The sequence below is a fragment of the Schistocerca piceifrons genome, chromosome 3 (assembly GCF_021461385.2).
Source record: "Schistocerca piceifrons isolate TAMUIC-IGC-003096 chromosome 3, iqSchPice1.1, whole genome shotgun sequence".
NCBI classification, from domain to species: domain Eukaryota; kingdom Metazoa; phylum Arthropoda; class Insecta; order Orthoptera; family Acrididae; genus Schistocerca; species Schistocerca piceifrons.
In genome coordinates, this window is record NC_060140.1 from 22,294,183 (window position 1) to 22,307,126 (window position 12,944).

The window sequence follows — 12,944 nt, forward strand, 5'->3', positions numbered from 1 at the left end:
GCACAAACTCTTTAATCTTGTGAAAATTCTCACACAACATAGCAGCACACCCAACCCAAGAACCCCAGTGGGTAATTACCAAGAAATTTGCTGTGGGCAGGCCAGTGATTTCCTTGTAGGCAACAATATGACTCAGAGCTTTCTTTTCAATCTTCTTCAGAGCAGAGATGAAGTGATTAGTGATGTCATATTCATTTGCTCACGTCTCAGTTAACAGCTGAAACCAGGTGCTGAACCTTATCTTTAACAACCAGAAGAATTTTCTCAAACTCAGTACCACAAGGCCACTGTTTTTGACAGAAATCCATGATTTCGTTACTTTACTGCCATTGGTTTTTTTTCCAGCTCTTACATTTTTTAACAGTGCAGTATGGACTTAACTTTCTTCCCTGCAAAGGGAAAAATTAAAGTGTTCAAAATATATCATCCCACTGAGTATATTGTTTCATCCAAAATTATTCCCACATTGCAGTCAGACACTTCCTCCTTGATTCTTTGTATGGTTTCTTGGTAAACAGGCTCCACATAGTTTTTTCTTAAAATACTCTCAATAGGCATTGATATCTTTGTGCATTTTTGAAAAAAATCCCTTGAAAGCAGGATGGTTCATCTTACTGAGTGGAATTCCTGCTTGTGTAAGAGTTGCATACAAATCGATGTTGAATTTCTTCACATTTTGGCTTTTTGAAGAACCCTGTTCAAAAGCATTTCATAATAGAGGTTGCCGTAATTTATTTGTGTGAAGAGTGGTATTCTGCTTAGAGCAAGAAGTGTGTTGTTTGATGTGATTTCCCTGGTGTTTTTCATCTAATAAAATTCTTAAATAAATGTAAGAAAATGGTAGCAGAAGAAAAGAGCAAAAGCTGGGAGAAATTCACGCGAGAGTTGGCAAAAGATGTTACTAGTGGTAAGAGGATGATATATGGAATTACAAAGAGTATGAGGAAGGAAAAAACATACACAAAGCTAGTGAAAGGGGAAAGTGGAGAGCTATTTATGCAACCAGAGGAGTTAAGGAAAATACGGAAAGAGTACTTTGATAAGTTACTAAATGTGAAGAACGATAATGGAAAGTGAATAGAAGTATGGCAGAGGGGCCGGATATAATGATGTTAGAAGTGGAACTAGCTCTGAGAAAAATGAAAACAGGAAAGGCACCTGGGATAGATGAAATTACTGTGTAGATGATAAAGGCAGCTGGACCAATTGGGCTACAGTGGCAAAAAGGATGTGTACCTGAAGAATGGGGAAAGCTAATAATAATCCCAGTTTTCAAGAAGGGTGTCAGGAAAGTACGTGACAACTATCGAGGGTTTACACTCATATCCCAAGTAGCAAAAATAATGGAGAGAATACTGGAAAGAAGAATGAGAGAAAAAGTGGAAGGGCATTTAGAAGAGGAGCAGTATGGCTATCATCATGGCAGCTCAAGAGTGGACCCAATTTTTAGTATGAGACAGTTGATGGAAAGACATTGGGAGTATGGGAAAGATCTGGTGATGAAATTTCTCGACCTAGTGAAAGCATATGAAAGTGTTCCCAGGGAAAAGGTATGGGCAACCTTGAAGAGAAAGGGAGTTAGAAAGCAAACACCTGAAGTCATCCAAGCAATGTGTGCAGACACCTGTTGGAAGAACTGAATGGTTTTGAGAATGTTATGGGACTAAGACAAGGAAGTGTGTTATCACCACTGCTATTTATAATGGTGATGGATGAAAGTCAGAGAGGGAAGCCCACAGAGGAAGGGGGATGAAGCTGTTACTATTTGCTGATGATATTGTGGTGTGGGGAACAAGCAGTAAGGAGGTACAAAAGCAAATAGACATCCTAAATGATAGGGTCAAAAAATTGGAATGAAATTTAGTGTGGAGTAAAGCAAGACCGTGGTGGTAACCAGAGGGGACAGAGAGGGCAAGAGACAAATTCATATTAAGGGACAGGATATTGAAAATTTGGACAACTTATTTGGGAAATATATTAATGGGAAATGCTCGTTTGGAGACAGAAATTAGCAAAAGAATACAACAGAGTACTACATTTTACCAGTGTGTGAGGGGCTTGGTGTGGGGAAGGTAAGTGCCAATGAGGTGCAAGCTGGTGCTATACAAGACTTACTTCACACCTATACTAATTTACAGCTCAGACACTTGGACTATGACTGGAAGATAGGAGAGTAGGATACAATCCAGTGAAATAAAGATTCTGAGAAATATGCTAGGGAAGGCGAGGAAAGACAGAGTGAAAAATGAAAATGTTAGGAAGGACATTGGAGTGGAGAAGTTGACTGAGAAAATTTGAAAGAATAGATTAAAATGGTTTGGGCATGTGAAGAGGATGGGAGAGGGAAGAATACCAATAAGAATGATCGAGTTCAAGATTGAGGCCAAGAGGAAGACCGAGAAAAAGATGGATTGATACAATACATATGAGTTTAAGGAGGAGAAACCTGCTATGGAACCAAATTGCAGAAGAAGAATGGTGGGAAGACCAAGTGGCGAAGTACCATTGATACCCCAACCCGACCAGATGTTGGATAGAGGGGAAACGAAGATGATGATGAAAATTCTTAAATCATAAATAGTGCATCACATAATTGTTCCATCAGTTTCTGTGGAATCTTGCTTGACTTCCTGAGCCAGAACAGAAAAGCAGCATGGTAAAGCTAATTCCGGTGAAATTAAAAGTATCGAATGAAATACACTCGTTGTTATTTGCACTGTTGCAGCCTATTTGTGGTGATAAAGTGAGACAAAGAGGATTTGTCACACAGACAGCTATATTCCATTGTTGCAGCTGTGCTTTCATTCTCACATTTACTGAAAGAGGCAGGCTCACTAATCGCATCTTCACTGCAAGCTGAGGAGACTTTAATTGAAAGTTAAATATTTTGTATTGATTTGAAACCATATACAAGTAGGATTAAACTCACAAGTCATTTATCTTGTAAATAATAAAATGCACATAAGAATATTACTGAAAAGCTACAGTAAAAGAAAAAAAAGGGGCTTATGGACATAGTTGAAGGAAAAAAGGCAGAATGGGGCATGAAAAACATCTTTTTGCAATGAGAGCCAAACTGTGCACTGTGGTATCTTTCTGCAGAGCTTCAAAGAGCTTCAATTTATCTTAAGAGAAAAGGTTCACATCTAGAAATCCTAACCCTGTTCATGAGGAAGGAACACACGAGTTCCAAATACTAGGGATAGTTTTTAAGTACTTTTAACTGTTTTTGTCAAAATTACTTGAATTGTAGCATTCTGAAATAAGGTACTGTCCAGCCATTCTGTCTCTTTATAATTTAACAACTTTCTCAATTGAATTTTCCTTTTGATATGATAAACATTATTTTATGTCCTCTCATACATACCACAATGATATTAAATGGCAGCTGGTGTGTGACATCCAAAAAGTAAACCAGAGTGTTAGGCTTCAACAACAAAAGTACATCTTTTTAATACAAGATTATCAAAAATAATGAAATTGTTATTAAAAACTCACATAACTCTGTTACTGTTGTTCCTGGCATTCTTTTTCCAATTAGTTACATTACCTTGCACAGTGTCATTTTACTGTAATGTCTTATTTCATATTGTACATGATATTACTGTTTATATTATTTACATATGTTATAACTGCAATGCAGTGATACCAGAATTAAAATTTTTACAGTGGTGAAATTGTTACACCTGGCCTTCGAGAACCTGGTACACCTGCAACACCTAGAAGAACCCCAGCACGGTTTGGTCTTTGATGGAGTAAAGCGAATAGTTCCTGATTAATATTCAAGGATAAAATGTTTTGTTTGCCATTGCTGAAGGTGTTTTGTTTTCTTATATTTCGTTTATTAAGACATTTTTCATTGACATCTCAAGAGTCCTGTGATTGTATTAAACTTTTAGCAGGTCACAGCTGTGTTCGGAAAATGAAGTACTACACTGTTATTGACCTATTTGTTAGTCACCATGTTTGCATTATTGTACAAAATGGGCATTCAAGTAAACATATTATTTTTTTACGTGTGTATAACAAAACCATTACTAAACATAATTGTTTTAGATAGCCTTCTCTTGAATGGCACATGGAACATGGTGACTCAAAAGCATAGAATCCTCATGAATTTTATTTTAAGAAAGATAGTCATGTAAAATTTTGTATATTTGATATGTTTGTTTAGCTCTTGGAGAAGTTTATAATTTAAAATTACCCTGTAAAGAAAAGATGTACATTATTAGATTTAAATAGAATTTGTGCATATAATGTCACAATAGATTATGTACATGTACATGTGCATGTTTTTAAGGAACATACATGGAAACTGATTAAAAAAAATAGTTGGCTATCTACAAATGTGCAGTATTCCTTTAGTAACACAAAACTTGTGTGTTACTATTTCATCATAGCAGTGGAAGATTTAGATGGTTGCCTCCTCATGAGAAATACAATATATATTTTGAGATGTTTGAATAGTCATGCATCAGTACTACTAAGGGACCGATGTTTTATCTTATTTGAGATTTGTTCTGTATCTGAGCACTGTGGCAAAGATTAGTACCATATGGTGCATTTCATGTAATCTGCATACAAAAACCATTCCTTCACATTGCTGTAGTATTGTGAAGCCTACATTTTTAGTACCATGAGATTTCTTTGGTTACAGTATGCCACATTATCATACATTATGCAAAAGATATTTATACAGATTTTCCAGTGACTTGTTGAAAATTCAGTTCATTAAATGTAACTTGCAGTTTACTCATTTTTAGCTACTTCTGTCTCCAACACTGTGCCATTTAAACAAAAAAGAAGTGTCTAGTAGGGGAGCTGTAGGCAGATTCTGTGAACTGTAATGTTGTTAACCACTGGGTTTGAGAATTCAATAGATGGATAAGACTTTAACATTCACTGCCATTGTCTTCTTCCTTACTTCTCCTTTTGCTCTGTCTCTTCTTTTCTTTCTGTCTTGACCAGCATTTATCTAGAAGCTGCTAGACAAAATACAGTACTGTGATGAGTTTTCTCTTTTGGTTGCACACATAGAAATAATACTTCACATGAGTGAAAATGACCATGGTAAACTTCATGAAACATTGTTTTGTTGCTGGAGTTTGCAGTTTTTATGTTTTCAGAATGGAGTTCAGAACCAAAAGATAATCAATGACAAAGCATTCTATTATTTTAAAACTGTTTTAAACTAGTTTCCATAAAATGATAGTACAATTTTTATATTTTTTGATTTCTCTTCTTTGCAAAAATGAACACTTGTTTTATAAAGTTCTTTGTTTAAAAAATGTAAATAAATAGAGTATAAAAACATAACATTGTTCTGTTCATTCCATACATGTGTGCGTATCCCCATCTCCCAACCCCCTCTCCCTCTCCCTCTCCCTCTCCCTCTCCCTCTCCCTCTCCCTGTCTGTCTCTCAAGGTTCTTCTGAGAAACTTATGTATTTGTCTGCAAGATGAATTAAATGCACTGAAATGTATTGATGGTAATGAAATTAGCTAAGATGCAATGACATGAAATAATATTAGTGCAAACTCTTTAAATATGCTGAACCTAAACCTGCATGGTAATGAATCAGTAGTGACAAATAAAAATTTTTACCGGACTGGGACTCCAGATATTCTATTTATTCCAAGCAGTTGCCTTAACCATTAAGCTGTCAAAGTGTGGTTCCACAAGCCTAATGATTCAAACTTTTACTGTCACTGGTGTTCACACACACACACACACACACACACACACACACACACACACACACACAGCATGGGCAAAATAAAATTGCTCTTGCTCCTCTCCCAAAAACAAAAACTTTGCTGTGTCATTACATTTGAATGAGTGAGAGGAGCTGACACACTTAGAGACCAGTTGAGTGCAACATAAAATGGCACTTACAATAAAACTGCATGTGTTCATTGTTAAGGTTCAAGCAAACCATAAATCATGTATATGGAACTGTTTGTGCAAGTGCGTAAGACTGGAAGTGTTGTGGCGAAACCTCCAGCATAGCCTGCAACGCAAAACTTAGTGGTGATATGGTGCAAAACAAGCTCTATAGTGTATAAAATCCAAAATTATCCGAAGAACATCAGAAAACATTGCTCAAGTGAAGGAAAGCCTGGAACAAAGTCATGAAATCATTTAACTGTGCAAGTGGGAATTAACAGATCATCGTATTGAAACAATATAAAAAAAGACCTTCATTTGTATCCCTACAAAGCACCTGGGTGAAATTTCATGTGTTGTGTTCTGTCAGTGGTTTCTGAGTGAAGTAGAATCAGGACTTCAGGATCCTCGGTTTTTCATTTCTTCAGATGAGGCTTGGTTCAGCCTGTCTTGGTACATGCGCTCACAGAACATATACCATTATGCATCAGAAAACCTGCATCAGTACTTTGAAGAGCCCATCTCAAGATTGGTATTAGGTGCACGATGACTCGTGTCCACATCATAGTACGATTGTTGCATCAAACTGTTAATGTTAACTGGTCTGTCTAGAAACTGTTTAATCCATATTTGGATAAATTCATAGAAGATGAATGAGTGTTTGGATATTTTCAGCTGCACAGAGCAACAGCACGTGTCACCGTGAGAGCTTTGTCCCAAGTGTATGATGTGTGGACAATCAGCAGAGGTAGTCCAATCTCATGATCACCTGATCTTTCTCGGTGTGATTTTGACCTGTGGAGAAAATTGTATTCAAATAAATCTCTCGTGCTGGAAGAGTTACTGCAGAACATTGAGAACACTATTGCTACTATTACTCAGGCTGAGCTGCTAACCACATGTCTCATTTTGATAAATCAGGCACAGTGCAGCATTGACATTAATGGTGCCCATTTCCAACATCTTCTGTGATGTTCATTAATAAGGGTAAATCCCTCATCAGTCTTATGGTAAATATTTTCCTTTTCAATATTTCTTCTATAGCAGTCATTTGGCGAATACCAACATTAGCAACTTGAGCTTGTGTTTGAAGCTTTCACAAACAGTATTTTTCCCTTAATATAGAAGAAATATAGGTGAAGTTGGACAGTACAAAAGAAAGTGTGTGAGTGTGTACAGCAGAAACTACAGAACACAACCACTGCAGACAAGATTCATAATTCGTACTCATTAGGAACAGATTAGACAAGGCTATGGAGAAGTCATAATATGTACAGTGAAATGAAAAGGATAAAAGAAAATCTCTTAAAATTCCAGAATGAAAATAATACTTAAAAGAACAACAATAATAGAAATGACACATTACCAAAAAAAAACCCTGTAATTGACTAGATGAGGACTATTCAATACAGAAAATGGGTGAGGAGTAAAATGCAAAGAGCTCTAGAAATGCAGATGTTTTTGGTTGTCACATGCAGAAGAGACAGGGTAGCCATCAGTGATCAACAGACAAACATTCAGAAATTTGTAATAGTGTACAGAGAAGAGTAGGTTAAAAAGTTGGAGGAGCTTCAGTGGCACTGTTAGCACTGATGATGTAAATGCTGTCAGTAAAAATAACCTGTTCCAGTGTAAACAACCCTGATCTTCAGTGGTATTGTTTACAAGGTGTCCATCACAGACAATGGAAAGTCCAGGATGGAATAACAACAATATGGAAAGGGTAGATTGCTACTCACCACATAAAAGAGGCATTGAGCCACAGACAGAAAAGAATACCAGAGATATTTAAGCTTTTGAACAAAGTCCTTCCTCAGAAGTAGAAAACTCAAACAACTACAACTTACATGTGCATGGCTACTATCTCCAGGCACCTGGAGACTGTAGCCATGTGTGTATTAGTTGTTGTTGTTGAGTGACTGTGTGGAAGTTCTGTTTCTGAGGATGGACTCTGTCAGCAAGATTAAATATTACCAATATTCTTTTCATTGTGCCTATCTGCAACACAGTGCCTCCTCTGTTTGGTGAGTAGAAATATGTTCTTTCTAGATTGTTGTTATTGTAATGCAGGGGACTCAAAATTCCTGCACGATGTGTTTTTCGCTTAACAGACAGATAAATGTGACCAACACAAAGATATATTGAAAGTTCTAACAAAATCTCACAATTTGTTTAAATAAACTGGCTATTGTGTAATGTCTCCAACTCAACCTACAACTACATAGCTCTGGTGCAAAACATTTTCACAATTGTGGTCTAAGTATAATGACTCTCTTGACTGGATTTAAGAAGAATATCTTGCCAGAATTATAAGAGAAGATCGGCTTTGAGTTATGGACAGTTCACATGCCAAACTGACTGATTAAAGTGAACGTGGGATGGTGTAGAGGCCAAGATCAGTAAAAAATAGCAGAGGACCAACATGTCAATTGGCCAGAAGATATTAAGTATCATGTCAATAGATATATTTTCTTATACTGAATATTTTGTGATTTAATCATGTATCATGGCTGATACTTAGGAGTATTTTTCCTGGAAAAATAAAAGCTGTTTCTCATTACTTTTATTCCATAATAACATGACCCAAACCTAACTGAGAGCAATAGAAAGTCATGTCCTGACGTATCACTGACCTACAATTACAGAATATTGAGACCAAAATGGTTATGTGACAAAGAGTGTCTTACAGTGAACAGTTCATTAATGTGTAGCATATTAGTGAAGATAACATGATAAAAATGGCTAACTCCTTTAGTTGTTACCAATTAGTGGTTATCCATCACAAAGAAAATTAAATGGGTGATACTATTTTGCCTACAGTCCATGTAGCATAAGATACACATTCATGTGTTCTACATCTACATGGATTCTCTGCAAATTACATCTAAGTGCCTGGCAGAGGGTTCATCAAACTACCTTCACAATTCTCTATTATTCCAATCACCTATAGTGCGCAGAAAAAACGAGCACCTATATCTTCCCGTATCGTTTCTCCTTATGTAAGGCGGCATCAACAAGATATCTTCAGATTCAGAGAAGAAAGTTGGTGATTGAAACTTCATGAGAAGATTCTGCCGCATCAAAAAACGCCTTTGTATTAATGATGTCCACCCCAAATCCTGTATCATTTCAGTGACACTCTCCCCCCTATTTCAGGATAATCCAAAAAGTGCTGCCCTTCTTTAAACTTTTTCTATGTCCTTCATGCTCTGTCTGCTAAGGATCCCACACCGTGCGGCAGTATTCTAAAAGAGGACGAGCAAGCATAGTGTAGGCAGTCTCTTTAGTAGATATGTTACATTTTCTAAGTGTACTGCCAATAAAACAGTCTTTGGTTAGCCTTCCCCACAACATTTTTTATGTGCTCCTTCCAATTTCAGTTGTTTATAATTGTAATCCTAGGTATTTAGTTGAATTTATTGCCTTTAGATTTGACTGATTTATCATGTAACCAAAGTTTAACGGATTTCTTTTAGCGCTCATCTGGATGACCTCACACTTTTCGTTGTTCAGGGTCAATTGCCAATTTTTGCACCACACAAATATCTTTTCCAAATTGTTTTGCAATTTTTTTGATCTTCTGGTGACTTTACTAGTCGATAAACAACAGCATCATCTGCAAACAACCTGCAAGATGGCTGCTAAGATTATCTCTTAAGAGGGTTAGGACGTCAAACGGGACGACTTGGAGCAGGAGAGTCACCACAGGACATTTTAATTTCCACTGTCTATACTTTTACCAACAAATTTATAAAACTTTGTCAGCATGACCAGGAAGGATTCAGTATTCACACTCATAGCAGTGGAAGTTCACAAACATGACAAAATAATTTTTTTTTTTACATGTGAAATTTGATCATTTTTTCAGTTCACTGGTGGCAGAATTTTGTAAGTAGGACAGACTCTTCAATGAATTTTGCACAGCATTTTTTTTAATTTATGAAAAAATGAATAAGCTGTTACATTTTAAACTTCATGTTTAGAACAAACTCAAATTTTATAGTCAATTATCTCAATTTTTACCACAGTTTTTAATAGATTTGGAAAATTCCACAGTTTCATACACCTGTAACTATGGTTTGTATGCTGTGCAAAATTCATCAAAGAATCTCTCGTAGTTATGAAGAAATGTGTACCTATAGGAACAAATGCAGCCAATAAGAAGTGAAAAACTGATGAAATTTCAGATATAAAAAAAATATTTTGTTGAGTTTTTGAACTTCCATTGCTAATCCTGAATCCTTCCCGGTCATGCTGCAAAAGTTTTATAAATTTATTTGTAAAAGTATAGACAGTGGAAATTAAAATGTCCTGTAATGCCTCTTTTGCTCCAAGTCGTCCCGTTTGACGTCCTACCCCCCTCCCCCCCTTAAATTGTTTAAATTGTTTATATAGATAAGGAACAGCAAAGGGGCTACAACACTACACTGGGGAATGCCAGAAATCACATGTTTTATTCAATGACTTTCTGTCAACTACTACAAACTGTGACCTCTCTGACAGGAAATCACGTATCCAGTCACATAACTGAGACGATATTCCATTAGCACGCAATTTCACTACAAGCCGCTTGTGTAGTACAGAGCCAAACATTGACATTGTTAAACATTTTCAACTTCCCTGCCCATCCTATATCCAGCTGGTTCCATAGACTGATTCCCTAGGGGCAGTTGTAAAATGTCTCTCCTCTTCTGTGGCAATCACATCTTCCCCAAGGTGTTTCTGGAGTTCATTTAGCATTACAGAGTTGCTCCAGCACCTGCCACAGGGTGTATAGTGAGGGAAAGTTGGTGCTCCTTACTTTATTTAGCAATAAGGTCCACAGCTTGTCTAATTTTAATCCTCCTCCTTTTATAATATAGTTTTTTTTTAAATTTTCTATGGTGCTTGTGTACATTCTAGCATAATAGTGTAACAATATTATGAAAAGGATATTTGCTACTCACCATATAGTGGAGATGCTGATTCGCAGATAGGCACAACAAAAAGACTGTCAGAAATTATCTTTTGGCCAACAAAGCCTTTGTTGGACATAGACTGCACACACACACACACACACACACACACACACATATATGCACACTGACAACCACAACCACAGTCTCTGGCAACTGAAGCTAGTCATATGTGTGTGTGTGTGTGTGTGTGTGTGTGTGTGTGTGTGTGTGTTTTGTCTATTTTTGACAAAGGCCTTGGCCGAAAGCTCACTTTCTGACAGTCTTTTTGTTGTGCCTATCCTGGACTCAGCATCTCTGCTATATGGTGAGTAGCAACTATACTTTTCATAATATTGTTACATTCCACCATAGTGTTTCCTAGCATAATAATGCTTGGACCTTGATAAAACTATAATACTCGAAAAATGAATTGGGTGATTCCCTAGTTCACTACTGCCAGTTTAGTGTTGCCTGAATGGCAATTGCTCTTGTGTTCTTTGAGCTAGCTGTTCGTTCTTTTAGTTGTTTCTATGTACACCTGAGCACATGTGCACAGGATTTTTGTATACTTTTGCTGCAGCAACAAGCAGGTGTAGGTCCTTTGGAGTGGCTAGATATTCACACACCTTTCTTGTCAGTTTAAACAATGTATGAATACGGTAACTTCTTAGTGCCCCGATAAAGGAGCCAGCAACAATTTTTACGAATGGAAGCAAAACTTTCCCATAAGTTAGTTCTGCTTCATTGGAAGATCCAGATCTTTTAGGATGTGTTGCCCTATTTATCTGTAGGTCAGAGTAGCCATTTCTTCTGAAAATAATTCTTAAATGATTGAGCTCTTCCTCCATGTTCTGTGGCTCACAAATTTCTTTAGCCTAATCGACCAGTGTTTTAATCACTCCTATTTCCTGCTTGGAATGGCAACTGGAATTCTTGTGAAGGTATCTGTAGAATTTGTATTTAAAATACGATCAAGTTTTCTGAATACCTGCACATCCAAAAATAAAATTTGACCTCCCATCTCTTTCTTCCATAGTGAACCTTATATCAGTACGAACATCGTTCAGAACATTTAGAAATTATGATATTTTGTTTTCTCCATACAGCCAAAAAATAAATGCATTGTCAACATACAAAAACCAACAACTGGGTTCTGTCTTGGCCATCTGAAGAGCTGTTTCTTCAAATTTTGGACAGGCTTCTTATTGCAAAGGCGTCATTCACATCAAGCTCTTTCACTATAAAATGTTGAACACATCCCCTCCTTCCCTACTCATTTCACTCATGGCCAATAACAAGTAACAAATGTATTATTGTTGATCAGAAGCGTGCAACAAAGTTGGAGTCTGCTCAGTCCACTTGCTGAATCCCAAATAACAAGTTCATTTAAATTCCACCTTTGTGATCACTTGAAAGTATATTAAAGTGTCGTACAGTGCAATACAGTTATCGAGATGAGTGTTAGAAGTACACATAGATTGGTAAGGGGAGTTTGCAGTGCCTATGTGGGCAATGTTAAATTAGCCTACTTCATGTACCTTTATCTCTGGAACCAATGAAGATAACACTGTACAATTTTTTCAGCTGTCTTATTGATGTTATTTGTGTCTACTGAACCAGAATTAAGAGATGAGGTACAAAAGAAGGAGAGATAGGCCTATATATGTATTTTCAATTATAATATTTTTTATTAGAAATAATTGTACACATAATGCCTTAGATGGCCTTCTATTCAAGTTATTGCTATGGTTTTGCTTCAGTACATACAATATATTATAATGAAACTGGTGCCAAAGTCTCATATAGCTATCACAAGTCGGTTTTGATACAAAGGAACATAAAGCATAAAAATGTCATTTTGAGAAAATAATATTTAAAGTATAAAATGATAAAAATTGACTTGTAATTTTAAATTAAGTCTCAAAAACACCCAGCAGCATAGTCAGCATCACTATCTTTGCCAGCTTCCTTCTGCAAAAGCTTCTTCTTCTGATTGATCTTGCTTTTTTGGTGGTGAACTGAGCTGCACACTGTGCCTTGGCGAGCCTTATCTTCTCCAATAACTTCAAGCCTTTTACAGTATGGGAGCCTGGAGTGATGTTAAGATGTTTTAGAACTCT

General features: G+C 36.6%; 1 protein-coding gene across 1 annotated transcript in view; it reads left to right on the plus strand.

Moving 5' to 3' along the window:
- LOC124788041 (pre-mRNA-splicing factor ATP-dependent RNA helicase PRP16) overlaps positions 1 to 5,251 on the plus strand; it is a 190,143-nt gene extending 184,892 nt beyond the window's left edge. The window contains exon 21 of the mRNA XM_047255099.1: positions 3,670 to 5,251. Coding sequence (XP_047111055.1) covers positions 3,670 to 3,751 — 82 coding nt within the window. The 3' untranslated portion in view covers positions 3,752 to 5,251. The remainder of the gene's footprint in view (positions 1 to 3,669) is intronic.
- Positions 5,252 to 12,944: the final 7,693 nt, after the last annotated feature.